General features: G+C 47.9%; 6 protein-coding genes across 6 annotated transcripts; all 6 read right to left on the bottom strand.

Moving 5' to 3' along the window:
• Positions 1–1,318: 1,318 nt before the first annotated feature.
• On the bottom strand, positions 1,319–2,044 carry P153DRAFT_361758 (uncharacterized protein; the record flags this gene model as incomplete). Its single annotated transcript, XM_033667011.1, has 1 exon — positions 1,319–2,044. The coding sequence occupies one exon, from the start codon at positions 2,042–2,044 to the stop codon at positions 1,319–1,321; it is 726 nt and encodes a 241-aa protein (XP_033518176.1).
• A 5,374-nt stretch (positions 2,045–7,418) lies between these two features.
• Positions 7,419–8,182, bottom strand: P153DRAFT_361759 (uncharacterized protein; the record flags this gene model as incomplete). The annotated part of the gene is made up of 2 exons (XM_033667012.1): positions 7,419–7,713; positions 7,896–8,182. 2 exons carry the CDS (start codon positions 8,180–8,182, stop codon positions 7,419–7,421), a joined length of 582 nt encoding a protein of 193 aa, XP_033518177.1.
• Positions 8,183–8,481: 299 nt separating this feature from the next.
• Positions 8,482–9,355, bottom strand: P153DRAFT_146008 (uncharacterized protein). Its single transcript, XM_033662148.1, has one exon. The coding sequence runs from the start codon at positions 9,247–9,249 to the stop codon at positions 8,782–8,784; it is 468 nt and encodes a 155-aa protein (XP_033518178.1). The 5' UTR covers positions 9,250–9,355; the 3' UTR covers positions 8,482–8,781.
• Position 9,356: 1 nt separating this feature from the next.
• P153DRAFT_146045 (uncharacterized protein) lies at positions 9,357–10,435 on the bottom strand. Its single transcript, XM_033662149.1, has one exon. The coding sequence runs from the start codon at positions 10,048–10,050 to the stop codon at positions 9,463–9,465; it is 588 nt and encodes a 195-aa protein (XP_033518179.1). The 5' UTR covers positions 10,051–10,435; the 3' UTR covers positions 9,357–9,462.
• A 1,332-nt stretch (positions 10,436–11,767) lies between these two features.
• Positions 11,768–12,109, bottom strand: P153DRAFT_391208 (uncharacterized protein; the record flags this gene model as incomplete). Its single annotated transcript, XM_033671026.1, has 1 exon — positions 11,768–12,109. One exon carries the CDS (start codon positions 12,107–12,109, stop codon positions 11,768–11,770), a length of 342 nt encoding a protein of 113 aa, XP_033518180.1.
• Positions 12,110–14,602: 2,493 nt separating this feature from the next.
• P153DRAFT_401682 (uncharacterized protein) lies at positions 14,603–15,141 on the bottom strand (the record flags this gene model as incomplete). Its single annotated transcript, XM_033671929.1, has 4 exons — positions 14,603–14,613; positions 14,663–14,800; positions 14,847–14,948; positions 15,006–15,141. Coding segments are annotated over 4 exons (387 nt in total), but the record flags the coding sequence as incomplete, so codon positions are not given.
• Positions 15,142–17,498: the final 2,357 nt, after the last annotated feature.

Consider the following 17,498-nt stretch of genomic DNA (forward strand, 5'->3'; position numbering starts at 1 on the left):
CAATGCATGAGGAGAGTATGGTTTCTTTCTAGGATCAGAATATCCTAAACAAAAGTCCGCCCGTCCCTTGCGATCTTCATCCAATCCTATGTGTCCCAACCTTTTCCAGGGACGAGTTGAACTACGTGCAAGTAATATTAACAACCCTGTATGTTTTGAATTCCTTGCAAAGCTGGACAGTAAGAATGATACTCTCGTCAAGCAATCAAAAAAAGAAGTGGAGTTTGGTTAGTTTTGGTAAGGCAAATAAAAGGACTTGATGACGCAGTTATTGCACTTGATTCGTAGTCAAAGTAATCAATAAGGATTAGAAGGCGAAGCAAGGAGCATGACTACATGTACAAGCGAGCAGCATTCCTGTTGACATAATATCATAGCATGTGTGTCTTGTATATGCATGTTTTAGCAGTGCAGGGAAAAGGTTAGGACACCACCTCACGGGTTGTAGAAGGACGGAAGTGAACGTAGAGCCGGTGGCAGCGAAATAGATCAACTATCATGAGATAGTCAAAGTCATCAATCAGAACGAACGAATGGAACATCTATCACACTGGACGGATGGGGTTATGTGAGAAGAAATGAATGAAAATGGAGTTAGCGTTGGTCTTTATCGTGAAACAGGACATCACGATTCTATTTGAACGATAAGAGCTTCCATCTAATAAATAGCCTCTAATTACGTCCTGCACCGAAACCATCCTCCCGTTCTCACCTACCACCACCCATGCCTACCAATAACCGGCCGAAACAACTTCATCGTGTCTGGTTCGCTCCAACTTACGTGGACTTTCACGGCGACGATACAGACATTCCCGTTTTTACGGTAGTAAGCTTGCTTGGCAGATGGAGGGCAGATTGGTTGTGGGCACGCCGATGGAAGTGGTTGTACCTCGCCATTGGGATGCACTTGTACATGTCCGTTTCTTTTCCTCCCTGAGGCTACGACATGCATGTAATGATTCCAATTCCCTTTCTTCCAGTGATGCAAGTGGTGTTAAGATGCATGCTGGAAGTGATGTTGTGCTTGGAGTGCACGGAAGGCATTTCATGGGTTGGTCGTTGAAGCTTGGACTGGGGAGAGTGGTGGGATCAGAGACGAGGATGACGGCGATGAGGGGTTTGATGGAGATGGCGAGGCTGAGACCGATGGTGAGGATGAGGGCGGTGTTGGGAATGGCGCAGATGCCAAGCATGGGGGGGACGAGGGCTGAGACGAGAGTGTGTGCGTCTGACGGTCGACAGTCTGGGACAGTAAATAGTGGGAGGATGTGTTGGGTGTGTATTATGGAGAAGGAAGTGGTAGTGATGAGGACGATGTTTAACCATCTCCATGACTGTGCCCACACGACGGAGATGCAGATGACGGCGGCGACGGGGGCAGCAAACTTGTATGGGTCGACCGTGCGAGTACCATCTCCTGCTGCTTGATTGTTTCGGTCAAGCCTCCCATGTCGACCGTCAAGTTGTCTACCTTCTTCTCCAGCACCTCCATTCGCTGTCCCACTGTGGCAGTATCAGCGGCCATGTTGTCCTCCTGAGTGTGCAGGCCATCGACAGCCATTTTGACGAGGTCCAGCCTGTCGCGGAGGCCGTCGATGTGCGTGCGTGTTGACTGGGCATTGTCGAGGAGGTGGTTGTCGATTGAGGCGGTGATGGAGGCGTTGGAGTGGCTGGACCAGGTGTTGAGGTGGGTCTGCATGGACGCGGTGAGCTCGACGGTAATGGTGTCGCGCAGGTTGGCGTTGATGGTGTCGCCCAAGTCAACGGTGATGGTGTCGCCCAAGTCAACGGTGATGGTGTCGCCCAAGTCGATGGTGATGGTGTCGCCCAAGTCAACCGTAATGGTGTCCTTCAGCCCTGCCACGACACTCGGCCTCGATTCATCAACGACTTGGACATGTTTGTCAGCACTGCCCAACGCGTCCATACGCGCCACAACCCCCGCCAGCACCCGGCCAGCATGCTCCTCGCCCGCCGCAACTGCGCCACACACGGCATGCACGGCACCGTGGGCGAGGACGGCGAGCTCGAAGGCGTGGCTCATGCGAGCCACGGGTCTGCCTGTCGACAGGCACAAAAGGCCGTCGCGCGTGCAGTGTCGACATGTTCTGGGCAAGCTGCGCCATGTCGCGTTTCGTGGCGGCGGTGCGGTCGACGAGTCGTGGGCCGAGGACGCGGGCGCGCGCGCGTGGGGAGAGCGCAGAAGGCGAGTGCGGCCACTATGGACGAAGTGTGCGAGGCGCGGCGGTGGGGCTCGTGGGTGTACTCGAGTAGCATGGGCATGGCGTCATGTCATCGTCGCTTGAGGTGACGGCGACTGCCTGTCTCGGTTGTGCCCAGGCATGGAGGAAGGCGCGTTACGGTCGAGTACTTGTGGCGTGACATGTCGTGCTGGCTATGTGCGTGTGAATGACGATCAACATGTGCGTGACGGCATCGTTGGGAGGAAGGGCCGAGATAGCTGCCATTCTGCCTGTGTCGCTCTGCTGCTCCGTCTGAATCCAAAACGCCTTGGACTGGCTCAGGGCGTCTGGTCGTTCATGCCGCGTCGTTCATGTCGCGTGTCTTGCCGTCTGGCGCCAGACACGCCTTCCGCCTGCTGACTCTGCCTGAGGCCATTATGTTGAGGGTGAAATGAACAAGTTCTAGAGGTGGCCAAAGGTGCAGACCGAGATGCGTAATAGACGAAGCTTCTTGTGGCCAGCCATGGTCGTGTTGAAGCCAGTCGATGCTATGGATTATCGCCAATGTTCGCGCACTGACCACCACAACCAGCCTCTTCCGCCAGCCCAAGGCAGCGACACGGACGACATCATCACTGCGAGCATGCACAGTCGCTATGCCATCCGCTATGCCATCAGAGCCATCTTTGCGACGTGACCTGCCTGCTATTGCCATGTTTTCTGCACCCCGTCTTCATTCCTGGCTTTGCTAGAGTTTTGACGCGTCCTCGTGCTCAGAGGCCCCACACAATGTGGTCATCGACGACCGTGTTCCATGTCTACTAGGGACTAGGTCCAGACTGTATGTAATCTCCTGGATGACAGTACTGTCGGAAATTGAATACAGACGTTGCCTCCAATGACTCTTCCCAAGCGTGACAGGCACACATATCTGGCTGACGACGCCTGATGCACCAACGTAGAAACATCTCCCAAGCTGACCTGATGTTATATGTACCAGGACCTATTCAATTCAGCAATGCACAAGGGACGGCCATCTCATTCTACGACCCCGCGCTGTGTGGCCATGAGACACACCATCTATCCATGCAAAGCATGTCGTATAAGCAGCTTCTACAGCCAATAATTGCCTCAATGCGATATCCTCTGAGCATGACTCTACCACTCCAATACGGCATCGGTCAGTTGGAAAAAGACATGGAGCGTCACATCTCCAAGATCAAGAGACCGTCAGAGATCTTGGAATTACTTCACCCAGTGTCTACGCTCGAGTGGTTTGGCTCACTAGCATCGCGCATTCGCATCACGGGCCTCGACGATGCATCTCGGACATGTAGCTATCAATGCTATGCGCTCTCCCACGCATCTTCAGATGATTCATTCTTCGTCCAGGAGATTGTGATATGAAGGGCGAGACAAATGGATCACCCAACCTTCCCGCTCTTGTGCACTCGTGTACCTGGGTCCTGTCCCACAGATGAAGTAGTCAGATCAAATAGAAGCATGACGCAAACCCCAGTCGCGCATCGCCTTGAAAAGCCATTGCCATCCTGTGTATCACCGTCTTCTCATACCATCAGAAGTCAATCTTCGAAGGACTTCGAAAGACGTCAGAGCGCCTGCGTTATTCTCTCGGTGGCCAGACTGAAGGCGTGGCTTGCAAAGTGCAGACACGCAGGGCGGCAAGGATAGACCGAATGAATTCCTATAGACAGCATACGAGCAGACGCGTCCAACCGAGGTTCAAGCCAAGCCTACATCGTTCCATAACCACCAAGGAGCCGACAGTAGAATGTGAAGGGTGTGACCAGAGAGTTCGTGTTGGTTACGTGCACGTCTACTTCGCTCTCTAGCTGCTCGCGATGTACACCGGCTTTTCTACAAAACGTTCGCCGACCCATGTCTTGTGTCTGCATTCTCAGAGTTGGACGCTGTGGTGTTGCTCCTCGAAATCATCCACTTGCTTTTGGACTGCCAGCAAATGGGATGGAATGGTTTATAAGCAAAGACACAACGTCGTTGCGATTCTACAAGATTGCACAGATGCGTGTTCAGCATACAGAACTGGCCATCGATGTCATGTTCGCGACACGTTAGTTACCTTTGCGAAAGTGTTGGCTATACTCATCGTGCAAGAATCGCTCCGCGCCAACCCCCTCAACTCCATGCCAGTCGAGATTAATTCGAGTCGCAAGGAATAGTGCGGGTTTGTACATCTGCGTAGAGGGAGACAGGGGCTCTTCTGTTGATTAGGACAGGAAAACGGTCAGCGTTCCGTTGTTGTAAAAGAGTGAAAGCGTATGTCACGCTGACGTTCCCACTTGGCACAACACATTCCGCCTGGACCAGACCGGACGAAACGACTTCGCATGTCGCCCGTCACCGACGCCTCGCATAGTGGTCGATATCTGATAGATGAAGTAAATCTTTCTGGGTTGGCAGTTGATTAATTCTGCAGGCGACAGGCCTCGCTACCTCGCAATTCGTTCATATCACGTAAGTCAACGGGCCAACACACGGCCTCGCCAATCAGGCGGACTGGATCCTCTCATGTCGTGTCAATACCACCCTGCCAGTGGGTGCTAATTTCGCACGAAAAATCTTGTCTTCTTCCTCTTTACACTTCTTGCCGAGTCGAATTGCTCTGATTAAGTCAGGCGCCGGCGCGATGTCGCGTGTTCTCCTGATTCAGCCGTCCTATGCTCCGCTCGGTTCCCAGAGTATCTCGTAACGATACAGTAAGAAACCGTGGTATCTTGAGGCGAATGGTTCGTCTCGGCGGCTGTCTGTGGTTTCAGCACCAACAGTCCTCAAGGCCAAGAAGCTGATTCACATAAAGTCCCGTGAAGAGGCGGCTCTAGCTTCGGCATATCAATGACCGCCAGTGTAGCAGGGACCAGGCAACAAACTCTAACCGCGATTCGGCTAGCAAGCGCGCGGAGAGGTAATCAGTGCAGACCAACCCGCCAACGCCTGTCTCGATTAAGCACAGAATGTCTCCATGAAGGTCTCTAGGGAATGGCCACCTTCGGTGCCTCGGAGGCAGCTTATAACATGACACCGCAATCCCTGCAAAATCATACGTCCAGCTATGCAACAGTTCACCTTCAAAGACGAGGATCTATTCTACATCTTCAGAAGTAAATCTGAGACCTTGAGCAGGTGTATGTGAACGAGTTCCAGAGTAGTTCACAATCTTCCTGCCCAGCATTTGAAGACGCTCAACCGCTTAAAATCAAAGCTCGGACTATGAATGAGGTCAAGATGGCGGAACGGACCAGGAACGTTGACCATAGCTCAGTGAAGTACAGGTGAAGAGATAGCTGCTCGGGGGAACGAACGGTGCAAGTTGGATGCTTCTTTCTGGAGGGCGCCACTGACTAGCAGAGCACGAGCATACTCCTCTGCCAGTCAGTCCAATCCCGTATCGTCTCCATGCAGAGATCTCAAGTCCCGCTCCTGTACGTACACGTTCGCTCCCGCTGACTAGATGGGAGCCGGTCACATACACCATTCCGGCGGTCTGTACAGCCCTCTCATCCAGACCGGAAGAGTGCTGCCTCGAAGGTGACTCTCTCGATGCATTAGACCTGTTTGGGTACAGTGCATCATCCTTATCGACGTACATTCGACGGGTTATTTCGTCAGTAGTTCCATCAACACGTTCGACAGCACAGCTACAAGCAGAAATTACAACACAGACATGGCATAATTAAGCGACACAACCATAAACGGATCCCTCTACCCAATCATGAATGACAACCCTGAATGGATTCGACTACATAGCCATGCATGAGCTTGACTACACAGAAGCTTGACCGTTTATCAATGTCATAACAAGAACTTTCACAAAGACTCTAAGTCATCCGTTTGTCCGCCTTAATAGCATTCAACATTCTCTCAAGTAGACTTTAATGACGATCAAGGACTTCAACGCTCAATTGGTGGTTACGCTACACACACTCGCGTAGAAGCATGCTAAGATATGTGTTTGTCTCAGTGAGCAGCGATCTCGTCTTAGGGAGAGCAAGGTCACTATTTAGTCCATCAGCCTTGATGGGCGTCTCAGCGATGGTTGAGAGGCGATTTATCCGAGCTCATCTAGCATACTTAGTCGAGTCGCCAATGCACGTCATACTGAGGCGTACCCTCGAAGCAAAACACATTTTCCTCTTCTGGCTTTCGAATTTGGCATCTTGTTCCTGCTGTGATCAATGACCCTCTCCCGCGATCGCAGGAAGTTCCGTTCATCCTTAGCTAGGCCACTTTGCTGCAGACAGATCTCAGAGTTCGCGCTGTGCCGAGGGCGGCCAATTTGAATAGTACTGTGGAGTGCACCCAGACTGTAAGGCGTTTTCTGTTTGTTGCCAATGCGGCACAGCGAAGTAACCCAACACGAGCCAAAGCAATAGGGCTCCATGAGTCCGTAAACCCGCCGATCAGAGGTGCATGAAGCCAGCCGTAGTCTTGGAATTGATAATCTTGCCGTCCCTACTTCTATCTGCTTCCGGGACATTCACAATCTGCCGAAGAAGTCAGTCGTCAAGTCACACGCCGGGTCTCCCAGCGATGTAGTCCGAAGAAATAAGAGCTATTGTTGACACATACCAAATCCTCCTGTACGTCAGTCAGGGGCGTATGCTGTCCTGGCTGGCGGTTTTGCTTCGTGGAGACGCACATGATTGGGATCCTTCGCTGGGCCGGCTTCGTATGTAGGGACTTGGCAGTACCGTCGAGTGCAAGAAGGACGTCAACCGCCGGTCTGAGTCGTTATCCACATGCTATCATTCTTCTTTTTTCCTTTGAGCCCTCAACGTGGCCGTTACTACGTGCTCACTTGCAACCGCTTCACAAGGAACAACTCTCTTGAAAAGGAGCGATCGGCTAACAAATAACCCTGGTAGTACCCAAGTGCTAGGGGAATATTTGATTGTCTATCGGTTAATGTTCAATGACACAATGATCAAGAACATAGTACTGATTGACCAGAAAATATCGGTTGCGCACTTAATCCACGCTACGTAGGTACCCACCGTTCAGGGATGACATACTAGTTAGTCGTCGTTCACGCTGTATGTATCCGATATCATTGACGCTTCTCAGGTATTCATTGAAACACAGAAGATCTTCGATGGTCAATGCCCGAGTTGCCCGAGCTATACCCCTTCAACGTCACCGGTATTCTGGGTCACCTCGAATAGACCCAATCATCCCAAGTAATTAGTCTTGTTGTCATCAGTCGTTCTCCTTCAGTCGGAATAGTCTTGTCCCCCCAACATGTCCTGTCGTCTTAGGTGGAGTTCGATGTCCTAAACGGCCTTGTCGTCCCCTGTCGTCCCGTCTGCCAACAAGCGGTCTTGCCTTCCTAAGTGGTATCGTCGATCTGAGATGAACACTTGAGTGGTGGATGCGGCTGCAGCACAGTGCTTGATTACGCGGCGAGATGCCGAATATTGAGATCAGTGAAGTTGCCAGCAAAACTGGTGAGACCGAGAGTTTTGGGTTGTGGGCGTTCATCACATGTGGACATCTGCACTGCCACAGTAGTTGCTCCTGTTGATTGTTGTTCTACCTTTTTTACTTCATTCTCTTGGATTCCTATAACCTCATGTTACACTCCTCATTCTGTTGCCCGATTTTAGCGGTTTTGCAGCGCTGGGTGACAATCATGAGCGAGTTTGTCGGCCTGCGATTCTTTGGCTCCGCACTCACTTTTCGGGAGAAGTGTGGGTTAGTCTCGGAATTTCGATAGAGCTATATGAAGCATCCTGCTCTGGGCTGCTCTCGCATACCCTCCTGCGTTTGACCCAGGTCTTCCTCGGGTTCACAGACTCAATCGACACATCCTTCCGGTAGCTTGCATGGGTCCCTGTACTTTCGCCTCTCGGTTTGAGCTCCAGTTTGAGGGCCAGGATCTGATGTACCGTTGTATCCAATTCTGCCACGAGGTCACTACTGGTAATACTGTACTCGTATAGCAACACTGGAGTATTGTTCATACAGATCCCCGCATTATTAACTCTCCAGCCAGCTGACGATTGTCGATCTATACAAAAGAATTAATACTAACAGTATGCCTGGAAAGTAGATTGATTTACTTGGGACACATCGTGGCTGGTGAGTTCACACTGTGAAATCATTGCGAAAAGGTTCCAGTCGCCGTGAATGGAACGTTTTGAGGAGCAGTACGGACACGATTGGGCAGCTGAGTGAAGTCCAAATGCCAGTCAGCCTGCGCATGCACGGTCCCAGAGTTGGCAGTACAGCCCATCCACGCCGGCTTTGGATCAGTCTTCCACCTGCGAAAGTCATTGACGAATGGCAGAATGGCGTAATGCTACGCTCGAATGGATCCGCGAGTGTGAAAGACAGCGAGGAATGTGTGTCTTGCAGGGCATCGCTACATAGCGACAAGGATGCTGACAACCGCAGTATTCACGGCTATACGCCAGAACAGTATCGAAGAGTATCAGGGCATAGCAGTTCATTCGTAGCGCATGAGTGGCCGTGAGAGAAGATGTGGCCTTGATCTCCCAACCTGTGAAAAGTCGTCACAAAATGCTGCACTCAGCTTTCGGATATCCCACTACCCAATCGGTCATCGTGATGGGTCACCTGCAAGCAACTCTTCCGAATGGAAAACCACTAGTCCAAGCTCAAAGATCGCGCTATGCGTTGCAAGATTCAAAACCGCGTTTTCCAGCGCGGATACCGTGAGCAGGATTAGCATCTCGAGCGTTGACGTGCTGAATTTGATGCAAACCGAAGGCCCAAGGGGTGCATAAAGAAGGTAGGGATAATCAGAAAACCCGAAGACAAGGCTATATCTGGCTATACTCCAAGAAGATCCCCGCATCCTGCGGAGCCGTGCTCTCTGCCTGGATGGTCTTCTCAGGAGCAGCCTTCTCCATGCCCGTACCAGTACCAACACGTCACTGTGTGGGAGGATCGGGATAGACAGCTGTACCGGCACGTGCGTCAACGCTCCTTCCGCCAGCCACTCTGTCTCTTTTCGCAGCCGATGCCAACCGATCCAGCTTCTGGCACTGTGAAACAGGTATCTCATCTGACGGTTCGTGACTCAACGGCGCCGACAGTACTTGAGGAAATTTCAGAGCATAACACAGATACATTACTCCGTTCCAAGAAGGCTATGCCACGATGCCGGCGCCCTGAAACTCAAAACCAGTGTCCGAGCAATTCGGATGACTCGGACAATCAGGTGAAATCCCCATCTCAGGCTGCTACGCGACCGACGCCGCTGCCGCGGATCGAGCGTCTAGGTCAACTGCGCAGAGGGACATGACATGGCAACTGATGACATAACAAGGATGATAGAGCACTTCATGACACCTACCTGTGTGCATAAGTTGCGCTGAGGGATGCACCAAGCATGAGCAGGCAGACTTGCTGTTGCCGTCTTTGACACGTACTGACAGGGTGTTCTCTCGTCAAGCAGATCCTTGATACTCTGCAACAACCATATCAACTCTAGAATGGGATGCCGGTGAGAAGACCATGATGATGAGGGAGTGTAACGCAAAGACATGGGAAACATTCGAGCATACGTCACAGTTCTGCTCGAGTTGTAGGGCATATGACGTCTTCCATGACAACGTCTCTTCCGTAAATCGTGGACAAGTGGTCCTGTAATGCTAAGACTTGTCTTCTTTCCGTTGTTATTCCTCCAAAAGTCTTCTGGCCCCGTACGCTTGCCATGATTCAGCCAACCAAGAGGTGCATCCAACCCCAGCGCGGTGGCCAATCTCCGTGCAAATAATCGTGCGCCGCTGATGTTGCAGGCTTTGGCGCCATTCAGCTCCAGAGAGATCGTGAGCCTGTCGACGGTCTCTGCGTTGATCCGCATTCGAAAGTTGCCGTTCTTCCTGAGATAGGAAGCTTCAATCACGTCTTTGCCATCGCATTTCTAGGGAGCGTTTCCAACTCAGAATAGAAGAGTGATGCGACTACACAGCGCGCCACGGTGTCGATCTTTGGAGATAGGGAGGAATTCGCCTGCGCTTTTGATATAAGTTCGGATTTGCTGCTCGTATTCTCAAATCTTGATTCGACGGCGTCAAAGAATGCACTGAGCTGATGGTTTTGATAGAGAACCTCTCCCGTTAGTCTTGGAGACTTCCAGGCTTGCCTGACTGTGTTGTCGCGCGTCTGAGATCGCGCATCTTAGCGTGATGGGTCGCGGCGAGGCGACAACACGACCCCGCCCGGAAGCACGGCACAGACCGTTGACGCTGAGTCAGCCAGGAACATTTGTGTGGCTCGTGTGGGCCCCTTCACACTTGAGATATATTCGGATCTTCTAGAGGGTCCGGCAGCTGTCGTCGCAGTCGCTCAGGCCTGGTTCGCCGGTGCCCAGAGAAATCGCAAGGACAGATAATGCAACCTCTGTGCCTGTGCCTGTTGCCTGCGAGTGTTTCAGGATGTGATCGCCGACAAAGAATAGACGCTGGCTTCATGATTTCTGGAGACTCTCTTATAAACCCACTCTGGGGCCAGCCTCTCATGCAATAATCCATGGCCATCACCGCTCCTTGGTACGTCAATTAGTGTTCATCCTTCTGTTCGACTAAACTGAGTGACTCACGTATGCTGATAGTAAAAGCTACTTTGATGAACTGCTTAAAGAAAATAGGCAGATCAATGTGATCTTGTGTCCGTTCCATCAATACCGGTGGCATTACAACGCGCATGCCTCCTCGTCGATGCATAAAATGCCTACCCCAGGGTTGAAAAGTCTACCTTGACGACTATGACATTTGGCATATCCTGTTGACAGAAAGAGCAGCGAGCATGTTGAAGACCTAAGAGCCACCTTCGCTGCGCTGTCTAAGCAATGTGACTTAGTTTTCGCAGATATACTGCCCGTAAAGCAGGCTGTACTTTGAGTGCCGAGTAGAAGCACAGGAACATCCCCAACGTATAACTCCGATAACCTCCCACAAGTATCCGAGGGTTTCATTACTCGTTTATGGCGGGGTTTTCTCACCATCCAACCCGGTTCATTGACTTGTCTATGGCCTGAGCTGCTCCTTCTCCTCCTTCTACAGAGCTGACTGACAGATGCCGGAGAACTTAACAACCTTGGAACACACATCGAAAATATCACCCTTGGCATTGCCATCACGGCGGAAACCGGACCGGCTCCGGAAGCGTGTGAGATTGTTTTTGTGGGTGTCTGCGGCATCCTCTCCGTTGTTGAGTTGTTCCATGTAGCGAAGGAAGCATGTTTCGACTATCTTGATGAGACTACTCCACTGGACAACGTCGTTGCTCTGTTCCAGGGCCAGCGCCTGTGTTAGACTTACCTTGTGGAACACGGTCTTGTACAGCGTATCAAGAACAACCCTTGTAATCAAAGACATGTGCTGAGCTAGTATGCCGGCTTTCCCAAGCGATATTTTACGCACTATGCGCATTGAGAAGATCATACTCCAACAACAGACTGTAGGCGATCGTGAAACCTTGGAACATCACTTACTATTTCGATAAGTTCATGTGCTTGCGGGAGTGCAAAAGGTGTGCCTTCAAGTTAGACGCAACAGGATTTCGGACCCTAGACGCCCTCACGAAGATGTAAGCAATGTCAGGGGACTCTGCAAGAGCCGCAATCGCAGAGTCCATAAAGGCGGCCAGAGAGTTGCGGAGGACAGCGTCAGACTGTCTGCTCCGTTCCTTTGTATCTGGTCGAATCTCTCCATGAGGCGCTTCTGTTCACGTTGGTAGCAGGCATTAGCAGACGTCGTGCCGCTCAGGCAGAGTGGCATGATGTCAACCGCGGAGACCCGTTGATACAGGTCTTTCGCCCTCTCCTTTGTCGATATCCGTAGATAAGCTTTCTTGGTTTTCTCTTTGGCTTCTGTTCCAGCGGGTATTCCGCTGGCCACGATGACTATGATTGGTATCATGATGCTCGGGAGAGTTGAAATATGGCTTTTCCCCAGCCATGCAACCAAGTGCCGTGCGATCTGCCGAAACCCACTGAGACTGGTGGAGGAGAAGTAGTAAGCGTCAGCAAAAGGGCGGTGCAGATGGGAACAGGCATCGTCTGCGGGTCTCTCCACGGCGCGTGGTTAGCGAAGAGGATGTCGTGCCGCTTCGTTACTTCTTGCATTACAATTATCACAACAGCGTGGATGCGAGTCGCAGTTTGCGGGCACTACAAGTCGACTAACAAAGGTGGTGGATATCTGCTCAATTGTAGACATGTAAACATTCCCTAGCCTAAATCATGTTTGCATCACGCTGTACGTTTTCACGTCACTGATTCACACTAGGAGACTTAGGTTCTGCACTGTTGAATGAAAGTAATTGCTGATCCGGACCTAGGACTTGTCAAACCGCAGCAGAGCGATTCTGCCGCTTCATCGCAAATGTTGAGCCAGTAGGTGTGGCCACAGCATTTCGCGATCGGGGCGACATTGCCTATTGAGCTTCGGTGCAGAAGTTGGCGTTATGTATGGAGGATAGGATATCACGTCTGGGTTGTCGGCTGAGCCGCGAAGTCGGTCCTGTGTATAGCATACGTCTCACAGCCGTCAATCACCCCTTCCCCCCCCCAATACTCCTTGCATTGAGGTGTGAGAAGAACGTCGGTTCCCGTTCGTCTCACGAAGACCATGCTCTCAGGCCGTTGTCCATTGCATCTATGGAGCCTAAGATAATTAGCAGAGGCAAAACATAGGGATAGGGCTGCTCAGGGACAAACAACGTGTCGGCCTACCTATGTCATATCTCCCTTCACTAAAAACATCCTTGCATATTTTGAGGCAATGGCCGATCTTTCAAAGCCCAAAATGTGCAAGAGCGTAGAGTCTTGGGTCAACAAGTCTATTGGAGACCGCAATGCGGTAGAGACAGATGTCTTTTAACAAAAACTTGCGAGGCGGAGATGCTTTCGATTAATATTCATACCCTTGAATAAAAACAACCATTAAATCACTCTCGCAGCGCATATATTGAATTATAGTCGTCTTGGCCATCCTCACCACGCCATTAATCCGCGCCTGAAGATCTTCCGCTGCGCTCGTAAAACTGAGGTCTACAGTGAGAACTCCCCCGCTGGCCCAGTTGGGTTGTCTAGTGACCCGCCGCACCCTCCCGCTTTCTGGAATGCATTCATCAAACTAAGACATGATGCTGGCGTAAAGCGCGTGAGTTTAAGAGGCCAGTAAACTAGAGATTTATCATGTTATAACTACATGGCTTTTCGGATCTGGGAAGAAGACTCTGGCCAACTATATTGTATGCAAACATGTACACACAGTTTACAAATCAAAACGGCAACCGGGTGGTTTCCTGTGACTGGCAGTTACGGCAGTAAGCTTTCTGCTATGTTCTAACATCTGTGTTATCCTGTATATGATTTCATTCCTGCTGCTATGTCGCAATGGAGGGCTGGTTGAGGAAGGAGTTGGAAAGCTATAACCTTGTCTAGCAATCTGAGTTAAACCTACGCAAAGCTAACTAGCTGCTGAGATTGACTCTTGAACGATTTACTAGGAACTAAATATGGGCTACTACCATGTATTGATGATATCGTGATTGGATAATCTCTGTATGTGTGCCGGAAGACCTTCTGTAATGTATGGATTAGCATTGGACGGTTGATGTTTGAGAGGCATAGTCCAAATTATATAAACTCTTGATACAAGACATTGTATGTGAAAGGAGAAACAAGTGCGTAGTAGATGTACTTAGTTCAGGATAGAGATGTGCGGCCGCAAGGGAGAGTGTGACGCGAAACTACGGTTTCAATAATACACCCCATCATGAAATTCATGTTGAAGCAGTTTCAATTGAAATACTCATGTTGTTCTTAGCTGTACTCTTGGCCCAGTTTCATGAATGGAAGATGTCACAGATGCAACAACAGATTGAGAAACGGGGATGGGAAGAGCTCTGTTGGATACGGAACGTGACGTCAAATAGTCGTGTGAGAGGTAGATCGGCGAGGGTGAAAAGATCAGTGTGGATCATGTGGTACTTGCGATTAGCGGAGAAGGAGTTAAGATTCTCATGGACTTGATAATCAAGCATTAATGCTCAGTCGTGCAAGGAAACTTGTATCATCTATAATGTAATGAAATACACATCTGAGATTGGCTAGACTGCTTGGCCGCAATTGTCACATGATTTCTTCATCCAAAGTGCTACCATGTCCAAGCCATGTCGTCGAAAACGGTAATAGTCAAAAGTTCCAACTACTGAACATACCTGAGTTCAGCGGCAAAGCACACCCAAGCCCAACGTGAAACCTCTTCGCATGGTACCCACGTTCATCCTCCCCATGCCAAGTCCTCGTTCTTGCCACTGCAAGATGAGCATGTACTTCAACACATGCGTTGCGGTTCGGCGTTTGAGCAAGGCGAAGCGGGCTGTGGAGCACAAACGACACAGTCCTAACTGATGTCTACATTGCGGTTAGATTTTATTTGTAGAATGTGGGTGGCACAACCTACGCTGCGAAGCTTCAGCGATATCCTGTTGACAAGGCAGGGCTTGCGCTGCGATATGCACGGGCGTAGTTGGACGAGTCTCTTCGGGAGTGTTTGGATGAGCTACCTCGTAGAAAGCGGATGTGACGTGAAAGTTGCGACCTGTCGAAATCTCAGATAAGCTAAGTCAACACCTGGATCAACTCACGAAGATAGTTGCTGAGGAATGCCTGATTGATAGGTGTCAAGCTACCCGCAGAGGCAAGTTCGCTAGCTAATTCTTCCTCATATTCACGTGCACGATCGCAATCTGGTGCACGGTTAGTGGATTGAACGTTGACAACAACCTTACGGATAAGCGCCTCACCCTCATCGAAGTTATCAGCGTCTTCGTTCTCGGTCTCCGCGCCACCACTGCCGTATACACCAACACTGTCGTCGTGGTCATTCCAGTCATCACCACGGTCTTCCAAAGGCCCAAAGCGTCGAATTGTCACCCGGCCGAACACACTGGCGAGAAGGGTCGCGTATCCTGACTCTGAAGAACTGAGTCAGTACAGTCTAATGGCTAACTAAACATACTTGTGAGCGTTGAGAATAGCATTTCGAAACCCACTTTGTCTCATAGTCTTATACCACAACGACTTCGCCTTCTTACGACCAGAGCGGGTCTTGGGGGATGTAGGAGTGCTCGTGAGCTTTGCTGGGATAGTAGACATTGTCGAGATGTTGCTTGACGATTTTATAGTAAAGGATTTACTTTGTCGGTTTGGCGAAAGGCGGACGTGGCTTTGGATTCAATTAGTGAGGTGGAAATTCGACTTGACGAAAGCGGACGAGAACAGCAATGTCGTGTTGCTGCAGCGTTGTGTTTGCACGATCTGTTTGAGATAAGCGATCATTCTGGACACATGCAACGGGACTCAGAGACCTGTACAAGTCTGGTTGTAGGCTACGCCATGTGAGGTGTTAAAGAAGGTAGTTGTGGAAAAGTAGCTGGGGTACGATGCTGCCTCGAGCTTCGTTGTCGCGGGCTGCTGACGCGGTAGGGCAGCGTGCAAGGGACCAGAAGTGGAACGCAACGACAGTGAATACTAAGAGGTTGGTGTACAAGGCGGTTGAGTTGCAAGGTAGTTGTTGACGTAAGGTCCCACGATTAGATGCTGCAATCAAAGTAGTAGCAGGCGAAGTCGACATTGCGTAAAGGTAGGTATGTAGTGAAAGAGTTTGCCCTGTTCAAGGCGCGTGATTTCCATGTTTTTCGCTTTCACTACAGTGACAAACCTGGTGAAAGTGACATGTCGCACGCGCGACTTTAGGCTTAGGGTAACAGGAAGTCCTAGTATCTTAAGATACTACAAGAAAAACTACTCTAGCAGTTCTAAAGAAGAGATATACTCTAGATAAATATAAAAAAGAAGTAGATACTATATATAGAAGAATATTTAATAAGAATACTTTTAATACTTTATACTAATATAGATTGCCTTTAAATAAAGGAAATTTTAAAGGTTAAAATATCAAGAAAGCTAGGTTAATATATAAGAATAAAAGATAACTATAAAAGTAGGTATAAATTAGGAAAAAATTATAATATTACTTAGAGTTAAATTCCTTAAGGAGTTTATCAAGTATTAAAAAATTTAAAGATAATTTTCTAAAATCTTGCTTTACTCTAGAGAGTAGTAAAAATTAGGGTTAATTTTAATTATATAATTATAGATATAATTTTATTACTTATAAGCTCTTTTAAGCTAGTCTTTTTATTATAAATATAGTTAACCTCTAAAAACATTTTCTATAAACTACTTTCTATAACTATTTATATTACTATTTTATCTTATACTTTCTTAACTACCTAGATTACTAATAACTTCTAAATAAAATACTAAAATAGTTTTAGAAGCTTATTAAAAGTAACTTTTATTTTATTATTAATATAGATCCAAGATTTTATAATAAAACTAGTTAAGTTTTATATAAAGAGCTAGGTAATAGATTAAGGTCTATTAGTATTATTAAATTATAAGACAAAGAGCTTAACTATATACTCCTAAAGTTAAAATATAGAAAGGCTTAATATATAGAAAGTTATACGTAATAAACTTGTTAATAAGTTTAAATTCTTAATATAAATCCGTTTCTTAGCTGTTTATATATAAAGTTAGTTAAAAAGTATACTATAAAAACTAGAGAGTACTAGGAAACTTTACTTTTATATTTATATACTAAGGATAACTAATCTAAGGTTTAATCTTAAAGCTAAGGCTACTAAAAATCTATTTAAGAAGTATCTATTTATACTTTAAGGATTAAAGCTTCATTTAATAGTATTTAAGTATAACCTATAAAGAAAATAAAATAAGTATTTATTAAGTAGTTTATAAGAAGCTTCTCTTTAAGTCTTAGCTACTTCTTACTATTTATTTCTAAAAGCTAGAATAGATAATTATAATAATAGGTTATGTTTTTAATAACTACTTGTAATTCAATTATACTATAAAGTCTCTTGTACTAAAATAAAGCTTATTATTACAGTTTTAGGTATATAGGATAGTAATATATATCTTTAACTTAATAAAGAAATAATACTTTTATATCTTCAACCTAGTATTTATAGTATATAAAAATTTTATTGTCTTAGTTAAAATCAGGTCTATTAATTAATAAGATTAAAGATATTATAACAAGGACTAAGTAATAAAGATAATAATAGTGCTATTATTATTACTTATATAAACTTTCTATTATAATATATCTTATTTCCCTAGCTACTCTAGTTATAATATCTAAATAGGTTATAGTTTAAGTAGTAACTATAAGGTTGCTATAGACTAGATTTTTTAAGTTTTTACTATCT

This window comes from Dothidotthia symphoricarpi (genome assembly GCF_010015815.1).
Source record: "Dothidotthia symphoricarpi CBS 119687 unplaced genomic scaffold P153scaffold_26, whole genome shotgun sequence".
Lineage (NCBI taxonomy): Eukaryota > Fungi > Ascomycota > Dothideomycetes > Pleosporales > Dothidotthiaceae > Dothidotthia > Dothidotthia symphoricarpi.

Excerpts from the sequence above, each read along its gene's own strand:
- P153DRAFT_146008 (XM_033662148.1), bottom strand. The coding sequence starts at position 9,249 with ATGAGATACCTGTTTCACAGTGCCAGAAGCTGGATCGGTTGGCATCGG.
- P153DRAFT_146045 (XM_033662149.1), bottom strand. The coding sequence starts at position 10,050 with ATGCGGATCAACGCAGAGACCGTCGACAGGCTCACGATCTCTCTGGAG.